This window comes from Passer montanus, unplaced genomic scaffold, assembly GCF_014805655.1.
Source record: "Passer montanus isolate IOZ18808 unplaced genomic scaffold, ASM1480565v1 scaffold82, whole genome shotgun sequence".
Taxonomy (NCBI): Eukaryota; Metazoa; Chordata; class Aves; order Passeriformes; family Passeridae; genus Passer; species Passer montanus.
In genome coordinates this window covers 1,565,339-1,591,542 of record NW_024373479.1, presented here as the reverse complement: position 1 = coordinate 1,591,542, position 26,204 = coordinate 1,565,339, and the positions used below count along the sequence as shown (strand labels likewise).

At 44.0% G+C, this 26,204-nt stretch overlaps 1 protein-coding gene across 2 annotated transcripts in view; it reads left to right on the top strand.

Moving 5' to 3' along the window:
* Positions 1-796: 796 nt before the first annotated feature.
* The window catches only part of RHOJ (ras homolog family member J), a 61,038-nt gene continuing 35,630 nt past the window's right edge, over positions 797-26,204 (top strand). For both annotated transcript variants that reach the window (XR_005630283.1, XM_039733012.1), the window contains exon 1: positions 797-1,704. Coding sequence is in view for 1 of the 2 variants with exons in the window: in XM_039733012.1 (XP_039588946.1) it covers positions 1,527-1,704 (178 nt within the window). In the remaining variant the exon portion in view is untranslated. The remainder of the gene's footprint in view (positions 1,705-26,204) is intronic.

The following is a 26,204-nucleotide window of genomic DNA, read 5'->3' as shown; positions in this document are numbered from 1 at the left end:
TCTTTCCACTTCCAGGTGTGCACTTTTGTGCATACTTTTGGGCATTTATCTCTCACCAGGTGTGAGCAGGGCAGGGGAAGTGTTTATCACCGGTGGAGTGCCAGCAGGGGGGTGTTTCCCCCTCTCAAAGCCTTCCAGCCTCGTGGAGGGGAAATGCAGCCAGCAGGATGTGCTGGGCTGCTGCACTGGGGTTTGTGTCAATGTCTGGCTCGTTTCTGCTGGAAATTGCAAAATCTTTCCTGTGCAAGGAGCGGGAAGTTTTGCCCTTTGTGTACACGTAGATTGTTGTGAATTTAAATGGGGAGAAGACTTAGGAGGCACGTGAAGCACCAGAACAAACCAGAGGAGGGGGCAGGAATCATGTAGTTCAAAGCTGGTTTTTTTACAGACATACAGGGGGTTGTTTTTCATACAGGGGGTTATTTGTTTGTTTTATTTCTTTATTTCTCTAACTCCACTTTATTCTCTGTCTGTGTTTACATCTTTACATTAGGAGGGGAAAATCTGTCTTTTTTTGGAGGAGGAGGGACAAGAAAAAGGCAAGAGAAACTTTCTGAGTTCATGAACAGAAAAATCAGTTATTTATTCTTTATAACAAACACTTTAAAGAGCTATAGAGACAGAAAGTTTACATTATCCAGCCACTATACCTCCTCTCTGCTTCTCCACCTCCCCCTTTCCCTTTCCCAAAATGGGAGAAAATTTGAGATGAGAGGAGGTCGTGCCTGGGGTCAGCAGAATCCCTGGGACAGGAGCAGATCTCACAGCGTCTCCAGCACTCCCGTATTCCGAATTCTCCCAAATCCTCCTCGCCAGGGACGGCAGCCTGGAGAGCAGCTGGATGGAGCAGAGAGCCTAAAAAACTTCATTCTGCAGGGGGACCTCTAGTGTTTTCCTTTCTCCATGTCCTGGCAGAGTTCCTCCAAAGTACAAATACACACAGAGCTCCCATTGTTTGCAGCCCTTCACAAGCCCACTGATCCTAATATGGAATTCAGCAGGAAACCCATGATTTCCTGACACACAGCAAGCTGGAGAAAGAAAGGAAAAACTCCATTTAAAACCTCCAGACTCTCCTCCATGTAGAAATGCAATGGAAAATGGAGTGGATTTAACAGGAATGCCTGGTTCCTGCGGCCAGGCTGGAGGAAGGGAGACGCGGATCGAAGCCGCAGGCTGCTGATATTTTCTGAAGTCGCAATAAAGACTGGGAACGGCCGGGCAGGATGAGGATTTCCTGACTGGGACAAACGAAAAAGGACAGATCTCTCTCTTTTTCTGCTATTCCTCTCTGTGTGTTTAATTTATTCACCTCGATGATCCTCTTGACTGATCTGGTAACTGTTAGAAGCGGCTGTGACAGCCTGGAAACATTAGTATGATTTCCTGAGCTTGAGATTTGCTGCTCCCCCCCCCAACCCCCCTCCTTCTCCAAACTCAGGAAAAGTCAATACAATCGCACTTCATTTTTCCTTCATGTGCACTTGGAAGTCCTGGGAGCAGCCAGAGCAGCGGCAGCAGCAAGAATGAACTGCAAGGAGGAAAATGACAACTGCACTGACGGGAGCAGGAGCAACACCAAGAAGATGCTGAAATGCGTGGTGGTTGGGGATGGTGCTGTTGGGAAAACCTGTTTGCTGATGAGCTATGCCAATGATGCCTTCCCAGAGGAGTACGTCCCCACTGTGTTTGACCACTATGCAGGTAAGAAAGCGCTTTAAAAGGAATTTAATCGAGAGCTGCAGGACAGCCAGGTGGGAGGTGAAGGCAGCGCAAGGAGAGGACAGTTCAAAAGGGATGCACGGGTTGCTTCTTGTCTGGGAATGTCATTCAGGCCTGGATGGTTGCCAGGCAGCTTAGATGGCAGCTCATAAAATTGGGACAATGCAGGATTTATTCAGAGAACTTATTTGTTTGCTTCTGATTTTTGTCTTGTTTTTGACAAATAAGAAGCGTTAGGGATGCAGTTAAATCCACTATCTTCTGGGACAACAAATATAATTCAGCCTCTATCACTTGGTATTCTTGGTTAGTTTTTGAAGTTCTGAGCTTTGCAGTTTGCAGTTAGGAAGGCTATATATATATATATATGTGTGTGTGTGTGTATATATATATATGTTATCATAATCTAGTCCCTCTTGGCAAATGATGCATAAATTACAATCTTTATATCCTATTTAAGGAATAATCTTTGAGAATATGTCCTATTTAAGGAGTGATCTTTGAGGAAACCAGCATAGTCTCTTTCCAAGCTGTCAGTATATAACTCTCCTTCCAGAGACGTTTGTTACTCCATCTATGAATAGATTTTAATACTACAACTTGATGGTAGTGAAAAGCAGAAGAGGTGATTGACTTAAATCCTTCATAGTGGGGGAATTTGTAGTATAGGAAAAAAGTACAAACATAATCAAGATCATCAATTATATTCATTGCATTTCTGTGCAGAACAGACCCACAGATTAAGTACAATATTCACAGGCCTCTTTCTGTAGCAATTACTGACTTTGTCCAGCTGTGTCCAAAGTTATCACGCAGATGTTTTATAGGCTAAAACTGGTGTTCAATCGTCTGTTTAAGTTTTACTATCCCAAATTCTGCTGTTTTTCTTCTCACAGTGCTCCTTTGGCTTACGGGGGTTTTTTATGAGATCCCTGACACAGATTCTAGAAGCACTGCAAAACTCATTGCTTATCTTGCAGCAGCAGTTGGAGTTTCCCTCATTCTCTCCCCACCTCCTTAAAAACTGAATTTTCATGGCGTGGCTTATCATAGATTTGGTATTCTGTAATGGGAAAAATCCCTGTTTGCATTCTGGCTCCGTGTCAGGTTTAGCAGATGAACTGGCCAAACAAGAAAGCTGTGTAATTGCAGAATCTGATCCGTGGAAATGTGAAGACCTTTTCCTCCACAAGAGTGGGCAGCGTCACTTCTAATGCAGGCAGCTCTCTCTTTTCTCTGCCCTTCCCACCAGATAGACTGAGTGATCCCTTTAGAAAAAAACATTTCCACAGACAAGATATACAACACATATTAAACATAATGTATTGCTTGTTGGAAATATGTGCTTCCATGAGCCAAAATCCCTGAAGGCTGCCTCATACTGCAACAGCAGCCACTTTCCTGTGATACCTTCAGATCTGCTCATCCCTTACAAAATGCTGATCCCAGCACCCACTGCCCTTCTCCCACTCTCCTCCGTGTCCTGCAAATACCTCTGCCTATGGGAAAAGCCATCCAATAGCTGGTGCCAGACCAGCTGGGCATCAGTCTTGGTGGTTTTGGTGTGAACCTGAACCTGCTCACATCACAAGGGCAGTGATGCCAGCCAGCCAGGCTGGCACTTGGTGGGGGCAGCACTCTGAGTTTCTCCTCCCTAACCAGCCACAGGTGGCTCTCAGGGACTTGCTTTGATTCCCTTTCCTCTGTCAGTAGTGTTGGAAATTGCCACTAGGTTCAGAAGTTACTGAGGGATACAAGGGCTGAGGGAAGATGAAGCAGCATAATCCTGATTTCCTTGGGGTAAAAGGAGTATGAAGGCACTTTTAAATCAAGCCTCATTTTCAGGGCTTGAAGATTTAACCTTTAAAATATCTCCAGCTATTTTTATCTGCCTTCTTAACTGCTATAACACATAAATATAAAAGTATTTTCAGTGAGAAAACCCATAAAGATAAGAGGAAAAAATAGCTCGGTTTATTAACATGCTGTTCTGAGACAATCCCTGTCCAGTGGCATTCGTCAAAACTATCATTGATCACAAATGGAATTTCAGTTTTTTGAGGAATCCCATCATTTATTAAACTGATTTCACTACAAAATTGCACACAGAGTCAAGCAGCAGGAATTACTTCTAGAGCAGAGTGCTGGAAAAAAATCCCACTCATAAAAATATTACCTGGCATAAAGTATACCACAGCCATTTAAAATACTGTGGGTATTGACTGAGCAAATAACTCACTTGAGGCAATCCCTGAGCTTACAGTTTTTAGGATCTTCCATTGGATTTTCCACATCCATCTGCGTGGCAGCCTAGGGAGAAGAGGAGAGGTGGGACAGCAGTACCATGGTCACAGAGGTACCATGGGCATGGTGGCAGCACAAGCACATGGGAAAGCTGCACACATGGACAGATCCTGAAGGGTGTAGGAGGCTCTGGAAAATCACATTTGAATTTACCCCAGGAAAATGGTTTATCTACCCCTGTCCCTGCCACTGCTGAAACCAACTGTTTCAATTTTCCCAAACAAGCTGAAAACATCAGATTCAATGGTTCATTTCTATGCTGGAAATGCTCACAAGTAATTAATTGCTGCAGATTTTTGCAAAACTTCACTTTCCTTGGAAGGTTTTCCACCCAGGCATTATTACCAGCAGTGGTGTGTTAGCAAGGGCTTCCTCTTGCCTCACCAGGTCACAGCCTGGTTGTGACTCCTGGAGCATTTACCAATTTACTTCTTTCTAATGGAAAATGTAGGGGGTGGGGAGGGGAAGCATTAAAACCCAAGGATTCCAGTGGTGATCTCAGAGCAGTTTCTCACTGCCACGACTCCAGCGACTCGGGGGAGACAGTGATGCTCTCCAGCCCAGCTTTGGGAAAAGCTCCAGCTGCACCAGTGCCGTGGCCAAGGCATTAACTGTTCATGGCCTGAAGCACCAGCTCTGTGCACTTGCCCTGCTGCATCTCATCTCCTCAGCTCCTGCAGCTGAAGCAGGTGGACGTAGAACAGGAGTGGTCAGGGGAAGCAAACAGCTGAGTTCCTGCACTATTAGATCTGCACGGTGCTTATCCAGTGCCTTTCACATGAAAGAGCTTGAAACTACTTTATAAAAGTTGGGCCCAACCTGCCTCTAAGAAAACCAAAGGCAGGAGGTGAGTGTCACCCAGGGAAGGAGCAGATATTCCTGCAGATAACTCACACAGCATGCGCAGCTCGGATGCAGCGGTGCCTGGCACGAAAAGCTCTTGGTGGCTCACCACGTGTGCAGCTGCACTGTACAAAAGTCCAGACCAGTTATTAGCTCCACACTAGTAATATCCTGCCTCAGGTTTCACCCACAGTCCACAAAACCGAATTTCTCCAGGGTCTGTTGCCAGTGTTGGGATGTGACGGGTGTAGAGTGGATCAGAGCAGTGCCAGACAGATGGGGAGGGAGGGTAAATTTGTTACTTGGATATGAAAATGGTTTCTTTCATTGGATGCATGGAATTTTATGAGTCTGGTTATTTCTCAAGGCATTTTGAAGAGGTTTTTCTGGAGGCCAGAGCCCTGAGTAGGTTTCCTTGCTTTGGTGAATTTCCAAGTCCGGCACTGGAAGTGTTTAGCCACAAGGCTGTTCCTAGGGCAGGCTCACCAAAGTGCTATCCCAGTGACAAACAGGATATTGCTGGCAATAACTGTAACAATAGGGGCTGTTTGGATAGTGAGTAGATGCTTCAACATGCTGGTTCCACTCTGCCTTTTGAACATCAAATGCTGGTTTTCCATGAGCAAAGGTCTCTCCGCCAGGGTGACTTGTATTGTGCCTAGCTATGTGAGGTTACAAATGTTTATTTAGGGCTGAGGTTGGACCAACAAAAAAACTCAATTCAACAGCTAGCAGAGTTGGTTTAATAGTACCAAAGGTAGCTGGCTTGCTCTGTGAAATACATAAGAAAAATGTGTATTGTTACTTAGGAAGCCACTGAGTATCCTATTTTATATTCATGAAGCCTAAAAACATAGCAACTTTTAGTACGAAATTTGTTTGCTCTAAAATTTATATTCAGGCTTCCTGGAGAGGTGATCAATGCCCCAAGGCTGTCAGCATTTGATAGCCATTTGTATAATGCCCTCAATTATGTGCTGTGAGTTTTGGTCAGCCCTGAAATGGTTGAGCAGGACTAAGTGATCACTGTAAGCCCCATCCATCTGCAACTATTCCATTCTATTCCAGAAGTGCATTTCTTGTAAGTTAAAAAAGAAACATCTCCATGCTTAAGGAGCAGTAACAATGGCATGCAGCTAACTTGGCCCACTGTGCAGACAGGGGTGATTGGACTCATTAGATGGCTGAAGTCTGAGGAAAAGAGGGTTGTGAGTCTAAAACTCAGCTCTGATTCAGGCAGAGTACACAGATGAATACCATGCAAACAGCTTTAGGAGACAAAGTTGCATCTTTGATAAATGAGGGGGGTCAATCCCTCCAAAGGGGAACTGCAAAGCATCTGCAAGAAGTAGATGGTGTAAATATGTCCCTCCCTCCCCTCGTGTGTCGGCACAAACTGGTGAGCTTTTATAAATAGTGAACCCATTTGAAAAAAATTAGCATTGGCATGTGATCAGCTAATTAATAGCATACAGAACAGCTCAGCCCTGACTGGGACTCGGTAAAGTAAAAGCAATATAGAAGAAGAGAGACATTACTTACTGTTTGGAGACACATTTTTTGTTCTTCAGTGATGATTCAATGTAATCTGTCTGACTTGCACTGAAGTGAGCTGGAGCACCACCAGTCTCACAGAGCAGTGATCCCAACCTTGTGGTCAGACAAGCCATGCAAGAAGGGAGAGTCTCCTGCTCTGGCATTTTTAATAGCATAGAGGATGTATACTACTGCTCTTGCCCAGAGCAGGCAGCTGTCCCTGTGCAAACTCACAGATCTATTATATCCTGCCTGTATGTCACAGCACTGACCCAAATCCTTGTTCCTCGTGTCCCCCCGTGGAGGGAAGGAGTTGGAAGTGGGCTCTCAGTGATCCTGGAGCTGCCATGGCTGGCTGCTCTCTGTCCTGGGGCAGGCAGGAGCACCCAGGGGAGACAGGCCACAGCTATGGCTGCAGCTCTGCCTTGCAGCTCTGCCTTGCAGCCTCTCCCAAGGAGCAGGAAACACCAGCCAAGACACGGCAGAAACCCAAGGGGAGCCCTAACATCCCAAATTTCTCCAGCTGCAGGCACGAGAGCACATCTGGCCACACTTTTGGTGTGCTAGCCATTTTTAATTGATTGCTAATGCACACTGCTTTCAACCCATCCCTGGCTTGCCACCGTGTGCAAGTGATAAGCCCAAGCCCATCACTTTTTTTTCCCTGTTGAAACTCTGACAGGAAAAGACTGCCCAAGTAGATCTGCAATTTCTGCACGGGTGCTGCCGTGGGAGTCTTCACACTGCCACATTCTTGAGACAGTTGTCTCCTATAAACAGTCTTGGTAGCACATTAGAGAAACTCTTCATACAATGTTTGGGGTCATTAAACTCAAATAGATATAAATAGCACTGAAAGAGAGCTGTGATGTTTATTTGCATGGATATTTGCAGTGGAGCTTTTTTTCCTTTTAATGTTCATCCAATTTTGATCACACAGATTTGAACTTTAGCCTTGAGACAAGGAAGCATTGACTCTCTTAAGAGCTGGCTCTTTAAACTGGCAGCCACTGAACAGATATGTTCATTTTGCCTCTCAGGAGCTGAAAAGACTTCTCTGCCAATCTTTCTGGTATCATCCAGAACAGACCAGGGATCTCAGTAAAACAATTAAGGTATGAGGACACAACAAACACACCAGTGCAATTCAAATGTTTCCATGGCTGGATTTTTTGAAAATGAATTTTACAGAACCACAAATTCTCAGTCTCCCCACAGAAGGTTTAATCCTGCCCTGAGTCATACACGTCAGAGGTGATGTAGTGACCCTCAGGTTTTTCACATCCAGGAAGCCTGAACAGTCTTTTTACCGAAAAGATGCCTTTTGCCTGAATCACCATGGTTATTCCACACTCATTTGGGTGGCTCCACATACACCCCCAAGCATCTTAGGGCCTTTTCCTTCTGAAGGTGCTGTCAGTATGCAGAGACCCGAGATAACTATCGCTGCTATCTCTTCCTCACACACATCCCTGTATTGTCCTGAGGCTGCACAGTCCACTTGAAGCCCATGGAGACAGAGGTGTGTGCTTTGGGTTTCTGTTTCTCAGGGCAGATGGTTTCTGCAGCAGTGCTCTGTGACAAAATCCCCATTGTCCCCTGCAGCTGTGAATGGGGACGAGCCTGCAGCACCTAGCTGCTTCTTGCCTTTGCCTCTGGCTGTGTTATGCAGCTTCTCTTAGCACTGCTGCCACTCCTGGCTTGGTTTTACTTGGGCTTTGTGCTCCAGAGAGGCCCAGAAGAGCTCTGCACCAATCCCACACCCACCAGCAGCCAGGGCTCTGCTGGCAGCCCAGCACAGAGAACTGATGTCTGCAGCCCATGCCAGCAGCCAGTGGATGTCCTTGTGCTCCAAGCACAGCAGGGGACAACACTGCACCATGAATGACATTGGCAGTCTGAAAACTGGGTGTAGAGAGTAAGGGAACTACAGCACACATCACAAAGGACAGGGCCAGGAATTAGAGGAGTAGATGGAGCAGCCATGTTGCTTTATCCAGATTTATCCAGCCTAAATTCCACCTAAGCCCTGCTGTCTCCTCTTTTGTATTAGATATGTGGTGCTTGAAGGGCAAGAGGAATCACAAAGAATACTAAACAAGGAGTTAGACCATTTGAATGTGTGTTGGTGGATGGGATTGTGTTTGGATGTAGAATGATGGGATTTTTCTTAAGGTCAGCCACAGGCCTGAGGGAATGGATTGGAAAGAAGGAAAAGTCAAATGGCTTAAAAAGAAATATTTCTTTGCATGGTATGTGATTAACCCAAGGAACTCATCACTTTATAAAAGTTCTTGAGGACAGAATTTTAACAACATGTGCAAAAAAATGGGGTTGAACCATGTATTGGTGAGATTGAGTACTATCATAAGCTAATGAAAAATACTTCTGCAGGAAATGAGCTGGCACAACCTTGGTTTAGAGTTCAGGACAACACCTAAATTTGGCCTGGTGAATGACAAATTATCTTAAAGCTGCCCAGTGCTATGTCAGAGATGAAAACACCAGGCTGTGAGTTTGGCCCAACCTAGCACCTTGTGCCCAGAGCTTTAGAAAATAACTTTTTGGCATGATTCTTCTGATATATGGATGGGCAAACAGATTTTGAAATTTTGCTTACCCAGCAATGGACTGCTGCAAGGAGACATGAAGGGATTTGAAAAAAATGACCCTTTTCTTCTCCACAACTCAAAGGAAGTCAGGCCTAGCCTTTCCCTCCCCTTGTCATCTGCCTAGCATTGCAGGAGGTGACATCAGCTGAGAACCAAACTGAAACCGTGGCCTCTGGCCCTTGAAGGACAATCTCTACAGCTTGAACTCAATCACATCTACTATCTCAAAATCAATAATTGACTCAGTACATGTGGCCAAGCAACCCAGGTGAGGGGACAAAGCCACTTTATGGGTGGTGGCAGACCAGGAAGCCAAGCAGATGCTTCACAGCAGATGATGCTCCACATGTAGGAAAGAAAAACAAAAATTTAGCAAAGCAGTCTGAGAAACCAAATTCCTAGACATCAAAACTTCATTTCTGCCAGATGTGGCAGTGTTTTCACTAAGTCAATGTCTTAATTACCGATCAAGTCAATGCTAAATACCTCTGCTAAAACTTGCTTCTCATTTTCTGCTCTCTTGATAAACTTGATACTTTGATGTCTCTACTACTGATACACATCATGGCTGCTCTGCATCACTGAGTAGATTTTGCCATGAAGGCAGTGCCTTTCCTATGTTCTGAATTTCCAGTTGTTATGTCCAGACCTAATGACATCATGGAAATGGCAAGGGATGAGGAAGAGCAAACATATTTCCTTCAATTGTTCTGTTCAGACAAAGTCATTAAACAGTAATGACATCTCCTGTCAAATTATTCTTTATCTTTGCAATGAAAAAATACAGGTTGTTATATTTCTCATCTTCTTTTAAGAGTTTGCTATTTGCCATTCTCCACTTCTATTGTCCTTGTACCTTGAACTATGGGTCTTCCACCTAAATCAGGGAATGTGTTACTAAAGAATGAAAGTTTTACAAATTGTCACCCAGTGTTTTATGTCAAGGGGGAGTGAATGAATGAATTCTAAACAGGATTATTCAAGTAGTATTCACCTCCCCTTTCTCCCCAGATTATATCTGGGGAAATTAAGATTGAATTACTTTTAAGCCTAATAATTAAAAGATTACCAAAAAAAGTTGATTTACCTTATTTAATATCTAGCACCATCTGCATTCAAAATGAGAGGTCTCTCCCCTTCATAGATTTGAGGCTGAGATCAAAATCCTGTTCTTAAATGGCAAGTCATACGTGAGGCAAGATGGCTTGGAAGGGTCCTGGGGGTCACTTGCTGGGAGATGTCCCCTACTAGTCCTCATATTCAAAGTGGTGTTTGGGGTCCCAGGGAAGGGGGAGGCATGAAGGACCATGAGAGGCTCTTATTTCAGCTAACACAGCTCTCCACATTCAGTGTGTGTCCAGTGGAGCAGCAAAGCCAGCAGTGGGGCTGCCCCAGGGTTGCCTTTTTACCTCGGGAACTGGCACAGCAATGAATCCATAAATACACCAACCACCCTCAGGGGAAGAAAAGGCTGGAAAAAAAATTTCACTGACAGAAGAAGTACTGGGGGAAAAAAAAAAATCAAAAAACAACTTCCAAAGGAAGGAGATGGACAGCTGTAAAAATATTCCCAAGCACAGTGGCACGGGAGGCACAGTCAGGAGGGTGATGGCATTGGAGCAAGAGGGAAAAAGCAGCACAGTGCTGTGCCAGCATCCTCATTCCTGGTTCAGGACAGTGTGCAAGTGTCTCATGGAAACAGCAGTCCCAGGGATGAGCACAGGAGCCAGCACTTAGGCACCTGAAAGAGTTAAAGAGGGCTGTGCAGAGGGGCTGGACAGAAAGGTCCTGCCACAGTGCAGGAGGATGCCTGCCTCACTGGAACTGCTTTCCAACCCCTGCAAACAGAGGCCACGTCTCCTACTGAAGACTCTCTGGCACTGACTCCAGCTATAACTTTGAAGTAATGGCATTAACAGTATCTGCTTGGCTCTCTGCAGACTTTAAGGAACAGCACAGCTTCAGCAATGAGTGGGAAAACATACATGTTCAAACATAGCATTAATTTCTATCCCCTGGGAGATGGGACCAAAAGAGCATCTATTTGCAATAATATGCTGCTTTGCTGAGAACAGACTTAAAGGAAAATCCCATAAGGTTGGAAAATGTGTTTTGAGTTCACAAACTGTCTCATGCTCCGTCTTCAGAGCTGGCAGCCATCCAGGTGCTGTGTCCTCAGAGGCCAGACCCTCCCCATCTAGGACACACATGGTTCCTGAGCAATACCCCAGCTCCATTTCAGAACTGGATTTCTCCAATAACTGGGTGTAAAGTCAACATCTCTGTCTAATTTTGGGAGCCCAGTTGCTGAAGTCTCTGTCCTCAAGCAGCAGAAATGCAGAGACTTGATTTTTTATTTAGAAGTTGAGGCATTTCCACAAGGGAATCTCAGCTCTGGCACCAACTCACACTGAAAATGCCTCCTGAGACCATCTATTTTATGCTGTCTGTATCAAGCAATAGCTTGTGGCAGTAATGCCCAGGACCTCACGTTGTCCACCCCAGCTGGGTTTGGGCTGTGTGATCCTGCTTCCCAAATGGCTCCACATGGGCACACAAACTTCCCTGAGGGCTCGTGGTGTATCTGCATATAAATCACAAAATAGCTCTAGAGAGCTGTTTGAAACTACATCTTTATTTCGTTATAGCTGCTCACAAACCTTTTCAGCTGTATCAAGAACACAAAGGAGACTGTAGAATTGCTTGTAGTTTCTGTCCAGTTTGAGCCCATTTTTGCTCATTGAAAACTTTCCATCACAATTTTCAGCAAAACCATGAACAACTTCTAGGAGCCCATTAGGATGCTATGATTTAAGCTCCTAGAAAGACCCTTTACCTCCACAGTACAGCTCTGCTTTGTTCTGGATAGCCAGTAATGTAACCAGTGAGTTGCAAAAATCCTGCACAGTTCCCTTCATCTCATTACCTTCTAGTTACTGCTCAGGATATTTTAAGCTTTTTCCAGCAATACAAGGGAGCAACACCTCTCATTAAAAAAATAAAAAAATAAAATAAAAAAAAAAAATATATATATATATGTGAAGTACAGCTTTAAGAAAATATTTTCCAGGAATATCAGCCATGAAAACAGGATCAATCTCAACATTAAAAGAGGAGTTCATACTCAAAAAAAATTCAGCTAATCTGCCAGAAACCAGGCCTTATGGATGAAGTCCAAATTAACTGAGCCAGTTCATTATATCATTAAAATAGAGAATTTTCCTTGCCACACATAGAAACAGTCTCTCACAGATTGTGCCACTTGAAGATCTGCTGGGCATTTACCTAAACTATTTGGTTTGGTTAAAGTCCATTTGGATGAGGTTGCTGTGGTTCTTTTATTTTAATACTTTAGAGTGTTAAGTGCATTTTCTCCCTCAAGTGTCCCTCACGGGAAACTGCTAAAATGGTGAAATAATTCATTCTTCCATTATTTGAATCACATTGCCCAATTTACTTCCTTTCCTGTAAAGAGCTCCTTGTAGCAATACCATAAGTCCCTCCTAATGCTTCCAAGGAAGGAAGAAGCAACAGGGAGTGTGAATACAAAATGAAGTCCCAAATCTGAAGTAATGTTTGACAAAGGAAATCTGTGCCAAGATAATGGGGGAACAGCAATAACTTGTGTTCTCTCCATATGGTGCTCCCAACTGGGTTTCTCTCCCCCTGCCTTCTATTTAAATGCATGAACGTGAGAGATTAGGAAAAGAAAAATAATAATGCAAGTCTTGCAATGGTTTTGCAAGGAGAACAGTATTTTGAGACTGTGCCCAACAGGGTGGAAAATCCTGAGGACACGAGGGAGCCTTGTCCCTGGCCAAATACATTCACAGTACATCCTAGTGAGGTGCATGAGACAGTTCTTACAAAAACCTCCTGACTAGAAAGCACCTTGTACTTTCCATCACATGTAGTCTTTCCAGGTCCTGATTTCCTTTCTGCTGCTTCCTCCAGCTTTCAGAATGAATAGCCACATTTCCTTTTCTTGGTATTTATTTTCCACGCTGCTTTTTTTTCTCATGAGCAGGGTCTTTCCGCCTGAAATGCTAAAGAAAAAGAAAGACAGATTGTCTTCCCAAAGCTTTCCTGGGTACAGCATAGACCATGGAGCTGGCCAGAACCAGCTGTGGATCCTGCAGAGCCACCTCTGAGGCAGCTGTGTCCAAACCCAAACCACAGACATTGCACACACAGCGGCTGCCCCGCAAGCCCTGGGTGATAATTGTTACTGGGTGCCTCTTCTGATTCCCCCCGTGCTGCCAGGCTGGCCAGGGCTGAGGGCATGAGAGCAGATGTTCTTCCTCCTGGCAGATGTCAGCTCTGCCCCGTGGAAAATGTCATCTGAGATGAGTGAGAACCAGCAAGCAGCCAGACAGGGCTTTGCAGGGTGGTGGTGGGACCACCCCACGGTGACCACTGTCCATTCCAGCAGCCACCTCTTTCCTGGCAAAGCCCTGCCACAGAATTCCATAAAAATATTATCTCAGCATTGTCTAAGTTAGAGAAGGTTGAACGAGCCAAGGAGCTGCATGAGAACCAAAAATTGCCCAAGTAAATAGGAGAGAAGAAGTGGAAAATTGTGGGAAAGAAATGTACATCCTTAGAGGATGGGGGGAAAGGTATTTTTAAGAGCAGACACTCCATTAGATGTCCGTAAATCATAAAACAACTGATTTGTTACAACTATGTTTTGGGGGATATGATTCATAGTTTTGAACTTTTGGGGTTAGCAAAAGCTCTGGCCAGAGCATTTTTCATGAACTGTCCCACCAAGAGAAAATGCTGATTCACGAAAGCTGAAGCATTTTTTAAATACTTGAGAGGACAAATTTTTGAGGTCCAGGGCCCTCTGGTTATTTCTGACAGTGCAGCAAAAAAGGCTCAAATTGAAAACATAATATCTGAAGGTTTTGTTTTCATTCCATTGTAAAATGAAAACAAATTGTAAAACCTCAGAAGTTGTCGCAAAGCTGAATTATCATCCCCTGGCCAGTTCTACTTAGTTGTTGTTATTATCCTTTTTCCAGTTGCTGTATTGCAATCATTATTAACCAAGGGCAGGCTTCCTCTAAGTGAAATATTTGTGCAGCAAAGACAAAAAATTCCAAGGAAAGTGCTTCAAATAGCTTGACTTTAGGTGTGGTTTGGGGCTCTCTCAACATGAAGAGCTCCAGTGGTTGCAGGGAGAGGTTGGCAATCCTCACAAGCCTTGGCAAACCTGATGGCAGAACAAGGCAAGTGCTCAGGAGAAGGGAAAACAGTTTTTGAGCTGAGTGTTGCTCATTCTGTCTTCACTCTCTCTGGTACAGGCTACTGCACAGGGGTTTTTCCTCTTCTCTTTTGATGACTTCTGTCATCACATAAATGTCCAATAAATCCACATTTCTGATTTATAAGACAATATATGTTTGATTCCCAGAAGAAGGAACACTCTCAAAGGTTTTCAAGGGACATCTTCCCTCTGCCAGACACAATCTTGCTCCAGTGAGTGGTCCCCAAAGTTAATGACACTGGAACAAGGACTTAGCTGTGCTGCTCAGTGGACATGGAGGGAGTATTTGTGCCCACATTCTAGAAATGCTCTTTGTGAACTATGGAGGAAATATAAAGGACCTGACTGGGAGCTCATTCTGCATTCACTTAGGAAGAACACCACTATAGTTAGGAGAACTGGGTTCTGTGCCATCAGCTCAGTTGAAATTCAACCTATATTCCCATTTCTGTCACGTCACCTCCAGGATCCCTCCCATATATCTGCATTCCTGTTGTCTGTCATGTTAACAAGCCAAGGCACTGCTGTTTGATAGGAGGGATTCATTCCATAAGCCTGGAGCTAAAACAGTCAGCCCTTCCCAGGAGCTTCTCCAGGGAGGGCTCAAAATCCTGTCATAAGCATGAATTACATCTGACCTAAGGAAGTTCATTTGGGGTGTCTGAGGACCACTGAATTTCAGATTTCCTATGTGGGCAACACTTTTGAATGTGTTCCTGCTGTGAGCTGTCAGGCAAGAAATAAAACAGAGACAACAGAAGTAGTGAGAAGTCACTACTGATGGTGCCTGATGGATTTTCTTCCTCAGAAGAGCTGGAAGCACAACCTGAAAGAGGCTGGTTTCCTTTCCCAGTCAGTGTGCTGGGTGTGGGTGCCTAAAATTAGATATAAACTCTATTAGTTGTAAATATTTATGCCTGTTGCCATAATAAATGGCTTTTAGTCTGACGATCTTCAGCATGCAGAAGTTGTGGTAAATACATTTTCAGATAGAAAAAGGAAGAGGTAATAGATTTTAGGCAATCCTTTTCAAGGCTGGCTGTGCTCACACAAGACTTGGGTTCATCTGGTTTTGGAAGGCTCACAGAGCTGGGGCCAAGCAAATCTAAGTCAGGAAACCCTTGAGGTGAAGGAATGTATGACATATGATAAAAAGACAATAGATGAGTAAAATGAGAAAAAGAAGCAGGTATTTTAATTAATGCAATTCTGTGCAAAATTCTAAGCTCCCAAGGAATCAGAATAAAGATACAGACACACAGCAGATAATTTCTCAAGAAGAAAGTATCTATTTTCTCCTTATATATTTACAGAACATGCAGGGAAAAGTTCATCTATTAATAATTCCATGCTTTATTTTTGTCAGAGAATTAGATTACAAACAAGCCATATGTTTGGGGAAATTTTTTTTTCCCAAATTTCATTCTTTGTTGTATTAATTTGTATAAACAATTAGAGAAGTACCTATAGTTTCCGCTTCAGGGAATTTCCCCCAAAATAATTTCACAGATGCCTTTTGCTAAGCAAAGACAACAGTGCTAATGTCCCTCTCTATTTCAATCCCTGTCAATTACAGGGGCTCATTAATGAGCTTTATTTCTCTCCATGTTTTGGAAAAATCAGAGGAATGAGAGGTTGATCAGCAGGGGAATACAGATGCCATTTCTCCAGTTCTGGGAAATCTCCCATGTACCTGCTCAGAGAAAAGCAACCCCACCAAAATCCTGGTAAGGGCCAGAGTTCACCAGCAACAATAGGAGAGAACAGTAACAGGAACCAGAAAGTCAGGGCAGATCAGGCAAAATAAACACCAACTTCAAAAAATGTGCAGAGCCCAGAAGGAAACTGGACTTTGGCATTCACGCTGTACAATGGAGTCTTTCCCAGGGTGGAAAAATATGCAGTTGGCTGGAAAATTTTTCTCTCTTGCCTGCACACCTCACGGCACAGCCAGATGTGTGAGGATGTAAAATATATCTACTTCTTATGGAAAATTAGGGCAGGGTTTTTGGAGCCCCCTTGTAGAGGTGGAGATCCCATTCAAATTCAGCTTGGAAACAGAAATATTGGGTTCCTTGGGAAATCCTCCCCCCTCATTTTGACTTCTCAGATGTTCAAATCCCCCCATTCAGCTTCCTGAGCTGCCGAAGGCTCCCAGCTCCTCCATGGCCAAGAGTTCTGTCACAGCCACCAGGGTCTTCCCTGCAGGCCAGCAGGAAGCCCACCCTCAGCACCCCCTGCATTCATTTATTTGGGTGGTCATTAAACCCTTGGCCGTGGAAATACAAGAGCTCAGTAGGAGCCTCAGCATCAGAGGCTTTGGTAGCTGCAGCAGAGGATGTTTGACATCACAATTCCTGCAGTCACCCAGTTGGAGAGAAGGCCACGAATTCCCTTAGCTCAGCAAAAGCACAGAGTGACTGGGAGATGATCACTGACACAGGGAGTGCAATGGACACACTCCAGATGTCTCTTTAACATCTGCTGGGATTTATATTCACCCATTGGCAGATGGGAAACCTCAGGTCTGAAAAAAAAAAAAAAAAAAATCTATGGGCTGAGTTTATAGTAAGGTAGCCAAGACTAGAACTTCTAGTGGTTTGTTTGTCATCCAGCTATTTCTAGAAATACCTCCCTCTGCCCTCTTGGACACCAGGGTGTGTATTTCCCAGACTTGCAGCTGTCTTAAAAGAAAACAGATCTTATACAGGAAGGAGTGAGACTGTGGAGATCAATATGTCTGAAAGAACAGGGGTGGGAAAAACCCCAGGGAAAAATGTTCAAGAGACAAAGCATATTTGCTAGAAAAAACCTCTGCAGTTTGCCATCATCCACATAGCCTTGGGTGAAAAAAGAGCTTTTTTGGAGTGAGCAAACACAGGCAAACATGGCAGCAGAGGCTAAGGGATGTGGCCCTGAGTGCAAAAGGATATAGCCCTTGTTTCACCTCAAAATTACAACATGAACAGAAGGTTATGATAAAGAAATTATTTGTAGGATTGAGTTAATTTGTCCCTGGTGCATTCCTGTGATTACAAGAAGATATAATTTTTCCCTAACTCACCCACAGCTCACTTTAGCCCTGGTTTTGTGACACCAATCCATCACTGACCAGGTAGATGTAACTTGAGGAGTGTCTGACTTCCACCAACTGTTTGTTTAATGTCAGGGAGCCCCTCAGACACCCCAGGCTGCCTTGTGAACACACCAGCAACAATTTAGCATTTTAGCTGAAGGGGATGGGCTTGAAGAGATATATAGGGGTACATCTCCTGTCATTTTTCTCATCCTAATTTCTCCAGAGGGTCTCAGCAGTGGTCAATCCATCTTTTATTTGAGAATCTGCTCCTAACTCAAAGTCCAAAGATCCTGAGTGTACAGAGGAATGTTGCTGTTCTGAGAGGGCAGAGGTTTTTGAGAAACCCCTTTGTTTTGAAATCCTCTTAAAACCAAACCAAACCAAACCAGTTTCTTAGTGGTCCTCAGTGGTGCGGTATAAACAAGATTTAATTCTCATATCTTTGCCACTTGCTCACTGCTTTCCCCACTGAAATGGCACCAGCTGGCCATTATTATTTCACACTCTGGAGGGTTCAAATGTTCATGAGCTCTCCGATTCTGGGAGCTCTCATTACCAACAGCAAGAAAGGTTTCTGGGCTGTTTGGTCAAAAAACACACTTCATATATGAGCAGAGCATAATAATGCATACTCTGCCTAATGTTAAGCAACCCACTGCACACTATTGAATGCTTAAAAACAAAATGAACCACTGTTATTTTAGATGACCTTGATCATTAAAGCCCAGTGGGCAGCAGGCATCACAGCAGTTAATAGTAACAGCATTTAACATCAAGGAGTGGGATATATTAAACAAACATTAAGTTCAACCCATAAGCAGTCTCTAGTAAAAGCACAGCAATACATAAAAGCAGGTTTGTGTCAATACTCGCATTTTATTTGGAGGGAGGCACTGGCCTGGGAGGGTCACACAGCTGCAGGGCAGGAACCATGGCCAAATCATCTGTGTCATGGACCAAAGCCTCACCCACAGCCCGCCCCGCTGCCCCCCTCCGTGTGCACTAAAGCTGCTCCTGCCTTTATTTTTCCCCTGGAAGAGCCCGAGGTTTAAGCCCTGTTTGCTTTGCCAAAACAGTTTCCAGTCGGCCATCACATCGTAATTTCTTTTCTGTTTCAGTATCTGTTCATACACAGGGAGTGGAATCACCCTGCTGAAGGCAATATTCCCATTGGCATGGCCAGGACAGGGATTTCACCCTGCGCCCCAAAGCTTTTCCAGCTGGGCAGCCAGGCTTTCCCTCTGCTGCCCTGCATGCTGTTCCTCCCAGCATTGCTGAGCCCATACCCAAATGAGTGATCACTGAGCTCTGCCCTGAGGGGAACAGCAGAAACACAGAGTGAGGGACTATGGACCACAGCAAGTCCTTGTGCTTTCTGGCACTAAAAGCTTCCCTCCATATCTTCATTCAGCCCCTGTGCAGGTGTAATTACACGTTTGCCTCCATGCATGGCAAGGAAAGTCCTTCCCATAGTCATGTTTACACTCATCTGGTTTTAAACACTCATTAAAGATAAGCACACACTTGCGTGTTCTGCTGAAAAAAAACCCAGAATGAGGAAAGTCAGAATTACGCAATATGGAAAGAATACTCTCCATTTATTAAGCATGTCTTGACAGTACATTAAAAAAAACCATTCTGGAGCTTTCTTCTGGGCCAAATATTTCTCCCACTTCATACCATAGGTATGCTCCAATTGTGCTGGGAGCAGAATGGCAATACTATGACTCACTCCATATTGTAGGCTGGAAGAACCATATTTTGTTCCAGAATGAAATAGATCGTAGGCATAAGATTTAAAAGGCAGCTTTTTGTAAACTTTACTCCAGTGTGTTCTGGAGCACGTTTTGATCAGTTGCACCATCCAGTCCCTCTCCAACTACAGCCCTGGCTGTGCTTATTTTTAAATTTACAGCTGTGCTGGGAATATAGCATGTCCAAATTACCTCGCAGTGGCGAGTGCAGGAGTTAAATTAATTTTTTGTGTTTCTTTCCAGAGCAACCCTCACGGCAGTAATTGCTGCCACACACTTTTGCCATCAATTCAGTGTTGTGACTGTGCTGAAGCACTCAGGCACAGATGAAATGATGCTGTTCTTGCATCTCATAAGGGCCTACTAAAGTGATCCAAATCCTTTTGTCTGCCAACCTATAGGGAGTGAGAATGGTCATCCTCCTGCTTTTGTTTTGCATAAATTACACAGGGTTGGCCCCCCAAGACCTCCACAGGCTGAAGGTTTAGATTTAAAGTTTCTTGGTAGGGTGGAAGCAAAAAATAATTTAATTCCTGGTTTTTGGCAGATGATGCAAAGCCTTTATGCTGTTTTTGCTGTTTAGCACCAGTTTCATTTGTAACAATCCAGCATTGTCCCCTCTGCATAGGCTCAGGCACCAGCCAGCATCACTGGCCCCAGCACAGCCAAACTGGAAACTTCAGAGGCAGTATTTTAGGGATGCAGTTCCTAAAAACACCCACAGGGTTAAAAACAAACCCTGGGAAACAGTCCCCTGACCCACAGCCTTTCTCACTAGGACTGAAGCATTTTTAAATACAACTGCGTGTCTCAGAACTGAAGGGACTGTTGCTCGTGTTTGCTCTGGAAGTGCCTTAAGCACCAGCCATGTTTTCCACTTCTGACCAGCAAAGCCCATGTGGCAGAGCTTTGGCAGCCACATCAGCCAGCCACGCTTTCTAGGGCTTGCCTCTGAAAAAAATAGCATCAGTATCCCTGTGTGGAACACACAGAAATCATGGACAGTGTTGGAGTTCCTGCATATCCCAGCCCAGCAGGATACAGGTTCCTGTATGTCCAGCAGCTGAAAAGGAATTCCTTGCTGCAATTCCCATTTCACACGTGGGTTTGTGTTTAACCTGCCAAGTGCCCGACCACCCAATGCACACCTCAGTGGCTGCTCCACGTCTGAGAAATCAGGGCAGATAGATAGAGCAGCTCTGGAAATCCCCAGCTGCCTGGCCTTGGGTTCTGGCCAGAAATCCTTCCTTCCCCCCTCCATGGCCCACTCAACCCTCGTAAGCCCTGAGCTTTCCCGGGATCAGCTGCACCTGACGCCTTCGGTTCAGGGCCACATTCCTTTGCATCCCTCAAAGGGTCTGCTCCAAGCAGGGTTGGTTTTTTTCTTCCCTTAGGAAACCAACAGTTCATTCCTTTGCATCCCTCAAAGGGTCTGCTCCAAGCAGGGTTGGTTTTTTTTTCTTCCCTTAGGAAACCAACAGTGGATACCAGAGACTTCCTTCAGGGGATATACATGCAGATAAAGCCTTAAAACTGTTGGTTGTGTGGAAATAGTTGGATGGCAGACAGAGGCATTTTGCTTTTGGTGGCAGCATCCTCCGGAGACAGCCTTCCCCATCAACCCAGCAACCCACACAGCTCTGGGAAACCTCCACACTCCCTGGGTGCACACCAGAGCTGTGCACAGCACCCGTGGGAGCACAGGGAAGGACACTGCAGGGTTAAAAACACACACTCTCAGGGTGTAAAAACATGTCCCATAAAACTGGGTTGGGATTATTTCTCTCTATATCAAGTCTGCCTTGCAAAGAATGCTCTTGAAATGGAAAGTATTCCAAAAGGTCACAAAAATAATAGAAGGTTTCAAAAATAAGGTGTGTAAAGGAAAAAAAAAATCCAGCATTGCAGACATCAAAGTTAGGGACTGTGTGGAAAAACAATACAGAACAGCAAGGTAAAAGCCCAGAGGGAACAGAGAGGAAGAGAGTTTAGGAAGCTCAGGGCAGAAGGATCCTCTTTTTTTAAATGGAGTTCATACCTACAGAATAGCCTAAATGACCTTCAACTACCCAAAATTTAGAATAAAAGTTTTCTACTAAAGTTCAACTACCCAATGAAATTCCTGTGGCAAGGTCAAAGCAGATATAGAGTTCAGAGGAAGAGTGGGCAGGGCGTGGATGCTCATTCACATGGCCCAGAATCACATCTTCACCTTCTGCAGTCACACTGTCTGTTCTTGTTCTGTTTATTTGGTCAAATAAGAATCTAGAGTAATATCCAAAAAAAGCCATTGTACCATCAACATACTGTGATGGTTGAAGAGTGCACAGGCAAAGTAAAACAACCTTCACAGCATCCCTCCATCCTGAATCCAGTGGAAGTCCCAAGGAGAAGGGCATGTCTGTGGTGTCCCATTTGCTGTTGATATAGCCTCTGGTTTTAAGTTTTAAACCTTCTGTGTCATAATGAGATTTCCATTTCTTTTCTGATGTGTTTGAGTTCTGCAGGTTATTGAGTTTGAAAGCCAAAACATACAGACGTTAAATTTTGCTTCAGGGTTGAGAAAACATATAACCTATTGGAAGGGTGGGATCAAGTTAGCCTTTGTTCTCCCAAATTTCACATAAACAAGCACGCTCATGTATCATGTGCAAGACAAGCAAAACCAAGAGTGCCTTTCTGAGCTGGAATATTACTAGCCCTTGGTGGGTGGCAGGAGCATATGTGCAAGTTACAAAGCTTGAAATTTAGGACTTTGCTCCATAAAATGCCCACATGGATCAGATGAGAGATTGCCACTTGTTGAATGAAGTGCTGTGGACTGGGTCAGATCCTGACAGCCTGAGCCACCTGGGACAGCATTTGCAGGCTGTAAGTGCATCAGAATTTAGTCAGAGACATTTTGGTCCTCGGCAGTATTATTTGCCAGTGAATTGTTCTTGATAAATATGCATGGACAACATGTAGAGATTGATGCAAAACAAAACCACAACAATACAAAACAAGTAATTTCCAATTCCTGTAGTGGATAATACTTTATGATGCATGAAATAGCTGTAATGCAAAAATAAAACAGAACAGACAGAGAACAGATTAATGATTTTATGATTTGGGGGTTTTTAAATTGTGATAATTATCCTTATGACTGCAATATAACCATATAATTATACATTGAAACTTATATTCTGCCTTTGCAAGACTTCTGGTGTGATTTCTCAGTCATTCAAAGCAGTCATTAAATGATGCTGGGAAACAGTCCACATGGTCTGATGTATTGCCTGCCTCCTCCCCCTCTGCTTTTGTGTGCTCTTCCTCTCTCCTCCTCCTCCTCCCAGTCAATTTCAGAGCTACAAAATATCACTGCCTGCCTCAGACTGTGGAAACCAGGAGCAATTCCACCAAGGCCAAACCTGAGGGAGGTGGATCTCCTCAAACAGTGAGGGAGTCCCCTGGTCAGCGAAGGGGTTGAAGCCAGCTCATGGCAAGTGGTGCCAAGAGAATGCTTTACATCTGCAAAGTCCATCTGAAATTCTTTCTAAATGTAAATGTGAGTGCAAGTCTGTGTGTAAACATGTTCCTACAAAAACCCATTGCTTTTAGAATACCAATTTCCCCTGAGGACATTAACTGAGTACAAGGACAGCCAGACCCATAGTAGAGCCCAAGGCAGATTCTGCTTTGCCATATTTAGCATATCTTCATGAGATCTTATATGTGTGCAAATATTAGACACTGAATCACCTGTCAGCACCTCTGGGAGATATCTGCCATCTGCTGTTTTCCTGCAATCTGCCATTTCCTATTTCCAATGTCTTGCCTTGGACTGACAAGTAAATATACAGGCAGGAGGTTTCCTGGGACCCTATTTCTACCCTATCCTTCCTTGTGGACCTGCATGTAGTATCTTCAAGCCTCACATAATTGTCTTTGGAGAACTGTGTTGTGTGAGCAGAAAGCTTTTTGTTAAAGGTTACTTATCAAAGGAACAAGGACAAAAAGCAATAATTAAATCTAAGGAGACAGGGAAGAGAGAGAGAGAGAAAGAGAGAGAGAGAGAGAGAGAGAGGAGGAGGACAAGAAAACTATGACAGCTTTCACCCCTTTATGTAAAATTATGTGCAAACATTCTCTGCTGTGAAAAACAATTTATATCTAAATATATATGGCCAGATGGGTATGGTAACTCAGTGCTGCTTCAGACACAGGATCATTGGAAAAAAAAATTATTATTATTATTATTATTATTAAAGCAGGCCCTTCCCAAGCTATGCAAGGGCTGGTTTCTGATTTTGGTAGTTGTTTTAAATTATGTTATGTTTTGCTCAATAATAGAGAATCAAAAGCACAACTTAGCTTCCAGACCAGTTCTGACCTCTTAGCCAAAATAATGGAAAATTTTCAAGAAACACCAGGAGGGGATAGAAAAGCTCATCACAATGCTTTTGCTATCATTGCTCTGTTTTCCCAGGGAAAGCTAATAGAGGGCTTTTCCACTGGAGGTGGAATTTCAATTAAGGACTTAGCATTTTAGTGAGTAAGAACCAACTTGTGGAAGCAGAACAGCCATATGAACTGTATTTATGGATTTGCATTCAGGCTGTGCCTGGAAAGGACAATGCTGGCTCTTTCATTTCCTATGGAAAGCTGGGTACAACAGAGTCATTCTCCTGAGTACGTTGCATCCAGCAGAGGCATTGGCTGCTTTTCATGTTGTGCAGAGCTCAGCCTCAGTGCTCTCAGCAGATGGAGTCCCCATTGTGTCCCAGATGCAGCACACACTCATCTGAGTACAGCACATGATCCAGAGCAGCCTCTCTTCTGAAGTGAAAATGAGTCTTCAGCTTCTGCAGAACTTAGTGCTTCTGAAAGCTCCTTCCTGAAGCATTTTGTTCTTCCTCTCCCTATTTTTCAGTCCAAATACATAACATCTCTTGTGCCTGGGCTGAAGGCAGTAGGGTGTGCCAGCCAACAAGCTCAGCTGCTATCATCCTTATTCATCATTACGTGCAGCCTGTGAGCTTGCCTTCAGAGCAAGGGCAAGCTCTCCTGGGTGATCCGAGAGTCCAAAGCAGTGCCCTAACTTCAGCTGTCATTTGTTGTTGCACCACACCAGCCATGTGCTGCTTGAGGGCTGATTTCCATACAGCCACAGAAGGGACATGTATCAGGTGTGAGGCTCCTGTGATTCATTAATGGGACAGGACTCCAAATGGCCATTTTCTCCTGGTTTGGCTGGTCTTGAACACCAGCCTAAATCATCTGACATGGCTCATGATGGTTTGTTTTTTTTTCTTTTCATATTCAAACTGACAGCACTTAAACCTTTTGTGCCAACTATCATCACTATCCTGAAGAAAGATCTCTAAGAGCAGAGCATAACAGAGTAGAGAGGGGTGAGCACAAGTGTGCATAGTGATTTCACTTTTAAGGGTGACAGTTAACCTTCTTTCCTAGGCTGTTATTGTCCTTCTAGTTGCATATGTTGTGAATTACAGTCAGTGTCAAGGTCAGATTAGGAAGGGGGTCTTAAAAGCCAGTTCCAGCTTTCAATATTATCTACACAATTTTTCCATTGACTCACTGGGATTCTACCCAAGGGAGACATCAGAAATGCTGGAACACCAAAGAACAGAAAACATAACCAAAGCAATAGGCTGGGGGCTCTGGGCATCTACACAAAAGTCACTACAGCAGCAGAGGAGCAGGCTGAAAAACACCAAGTTTGGTAGCACAGTCGATGGAGTTTCTCTGCATTTTTAAGCTTACACAGCAATACAAAAAAAAGACAGCTTACTCAGCCTCTGAGTGCACTTACCAGATTGTCCCACTATTCCCTGTCATGTGAGATTTTCAAGTCTCATGGTGAAGCACGACCTTGGGAAGCCTGGAAGGGAAGGAATCCTAATCTTTTAGGAACAGACATCTCTTGAGAGTGCAGCTCCTCCATGCTCTCCACACAAATTTGAGACTGTCACTGACAGACTGACAAACAGCCACATTGGCAGGACAAACTTCTGGGGCAGCTTCTAGCAGCAGAGAGACAGAAAGACAGAAGTGGTGTGGTCTCACTTAAAATTCACAAAGTGAATTTCAGGAGCTCTGTTCTCTCAGTTCTTATTTCTGCCACAAAAATAACTTGTGCACACACAAAACCCAGGTTCTAATATCTGAAACTAAATGTTCAACTATGCCCTTAATGTCTGCTGGTTTGTCTTCAAAAAGATTTGAGTAAAAAATCAGGATTCACTAAAAACTTAATTTTGTTTTTAGACAATTTAATGATTTTTCATACTCCAGGAATCACTACATAATGCAACATGCCCATGAAAACCTCATGGATCTCTGTGTGTTTCCATGCAAGGCTAATCTAATCCTTTACCGAGCTGGTGTCTAATTGGTTGATGATGAGGGTTTTCATGAACAGCTGAGGGCAAAATTCAGGTCCTCATGACTGGTCACAAGGTAGGACTTGACAGAAAAATGTAAATGTTTGGAGGAGGAAAAAGGAAAACTAGAAAGATTTAGACCATTTCTTAAATAATAAAGCAACTTTGGAGTTTCAAAAGAGCCTGACTTCTTTTCTGATACACAGTTCCCAGTGAGAATTGGTGGCTTTGTGCTCTTCTGTCATTCATCTACCTCTCAAAACTCCTTGCTAAAACTCTGTCCAGCAAAAAGCTCAAGGCAAATAGCTGATTTAAAAATATGTGTCGTCTCCCAGCAGTCAGAGAGGGTCTGCAGGAACACACATCTGCTGACACACACCCACCGCAAGATCACGCCAAAGTGTTTATCAGTGGAACCTCACCAGATATTTTTTTTAGATCTGTTTGCATAAACGTCAACATTGGCTTCTAAGCTTTTCCTCTATTTGACAGCAAGTGACATTTAAAGGGACAAAAGATCTTTTCACACACAGGGCAGCAGAGGCTGTCACGCAACTGTAAAATCCACAGAGTAACATGCAAGTCCAGAGACACAAGCACCATATCCACTCAGATGAATGCTACCATCTCCTCAGTCTTCTGCAAGGAAAGCAGTGCCTGTCAGATGCATTTCCCTGTCTTTTAACTCTGCTGTCA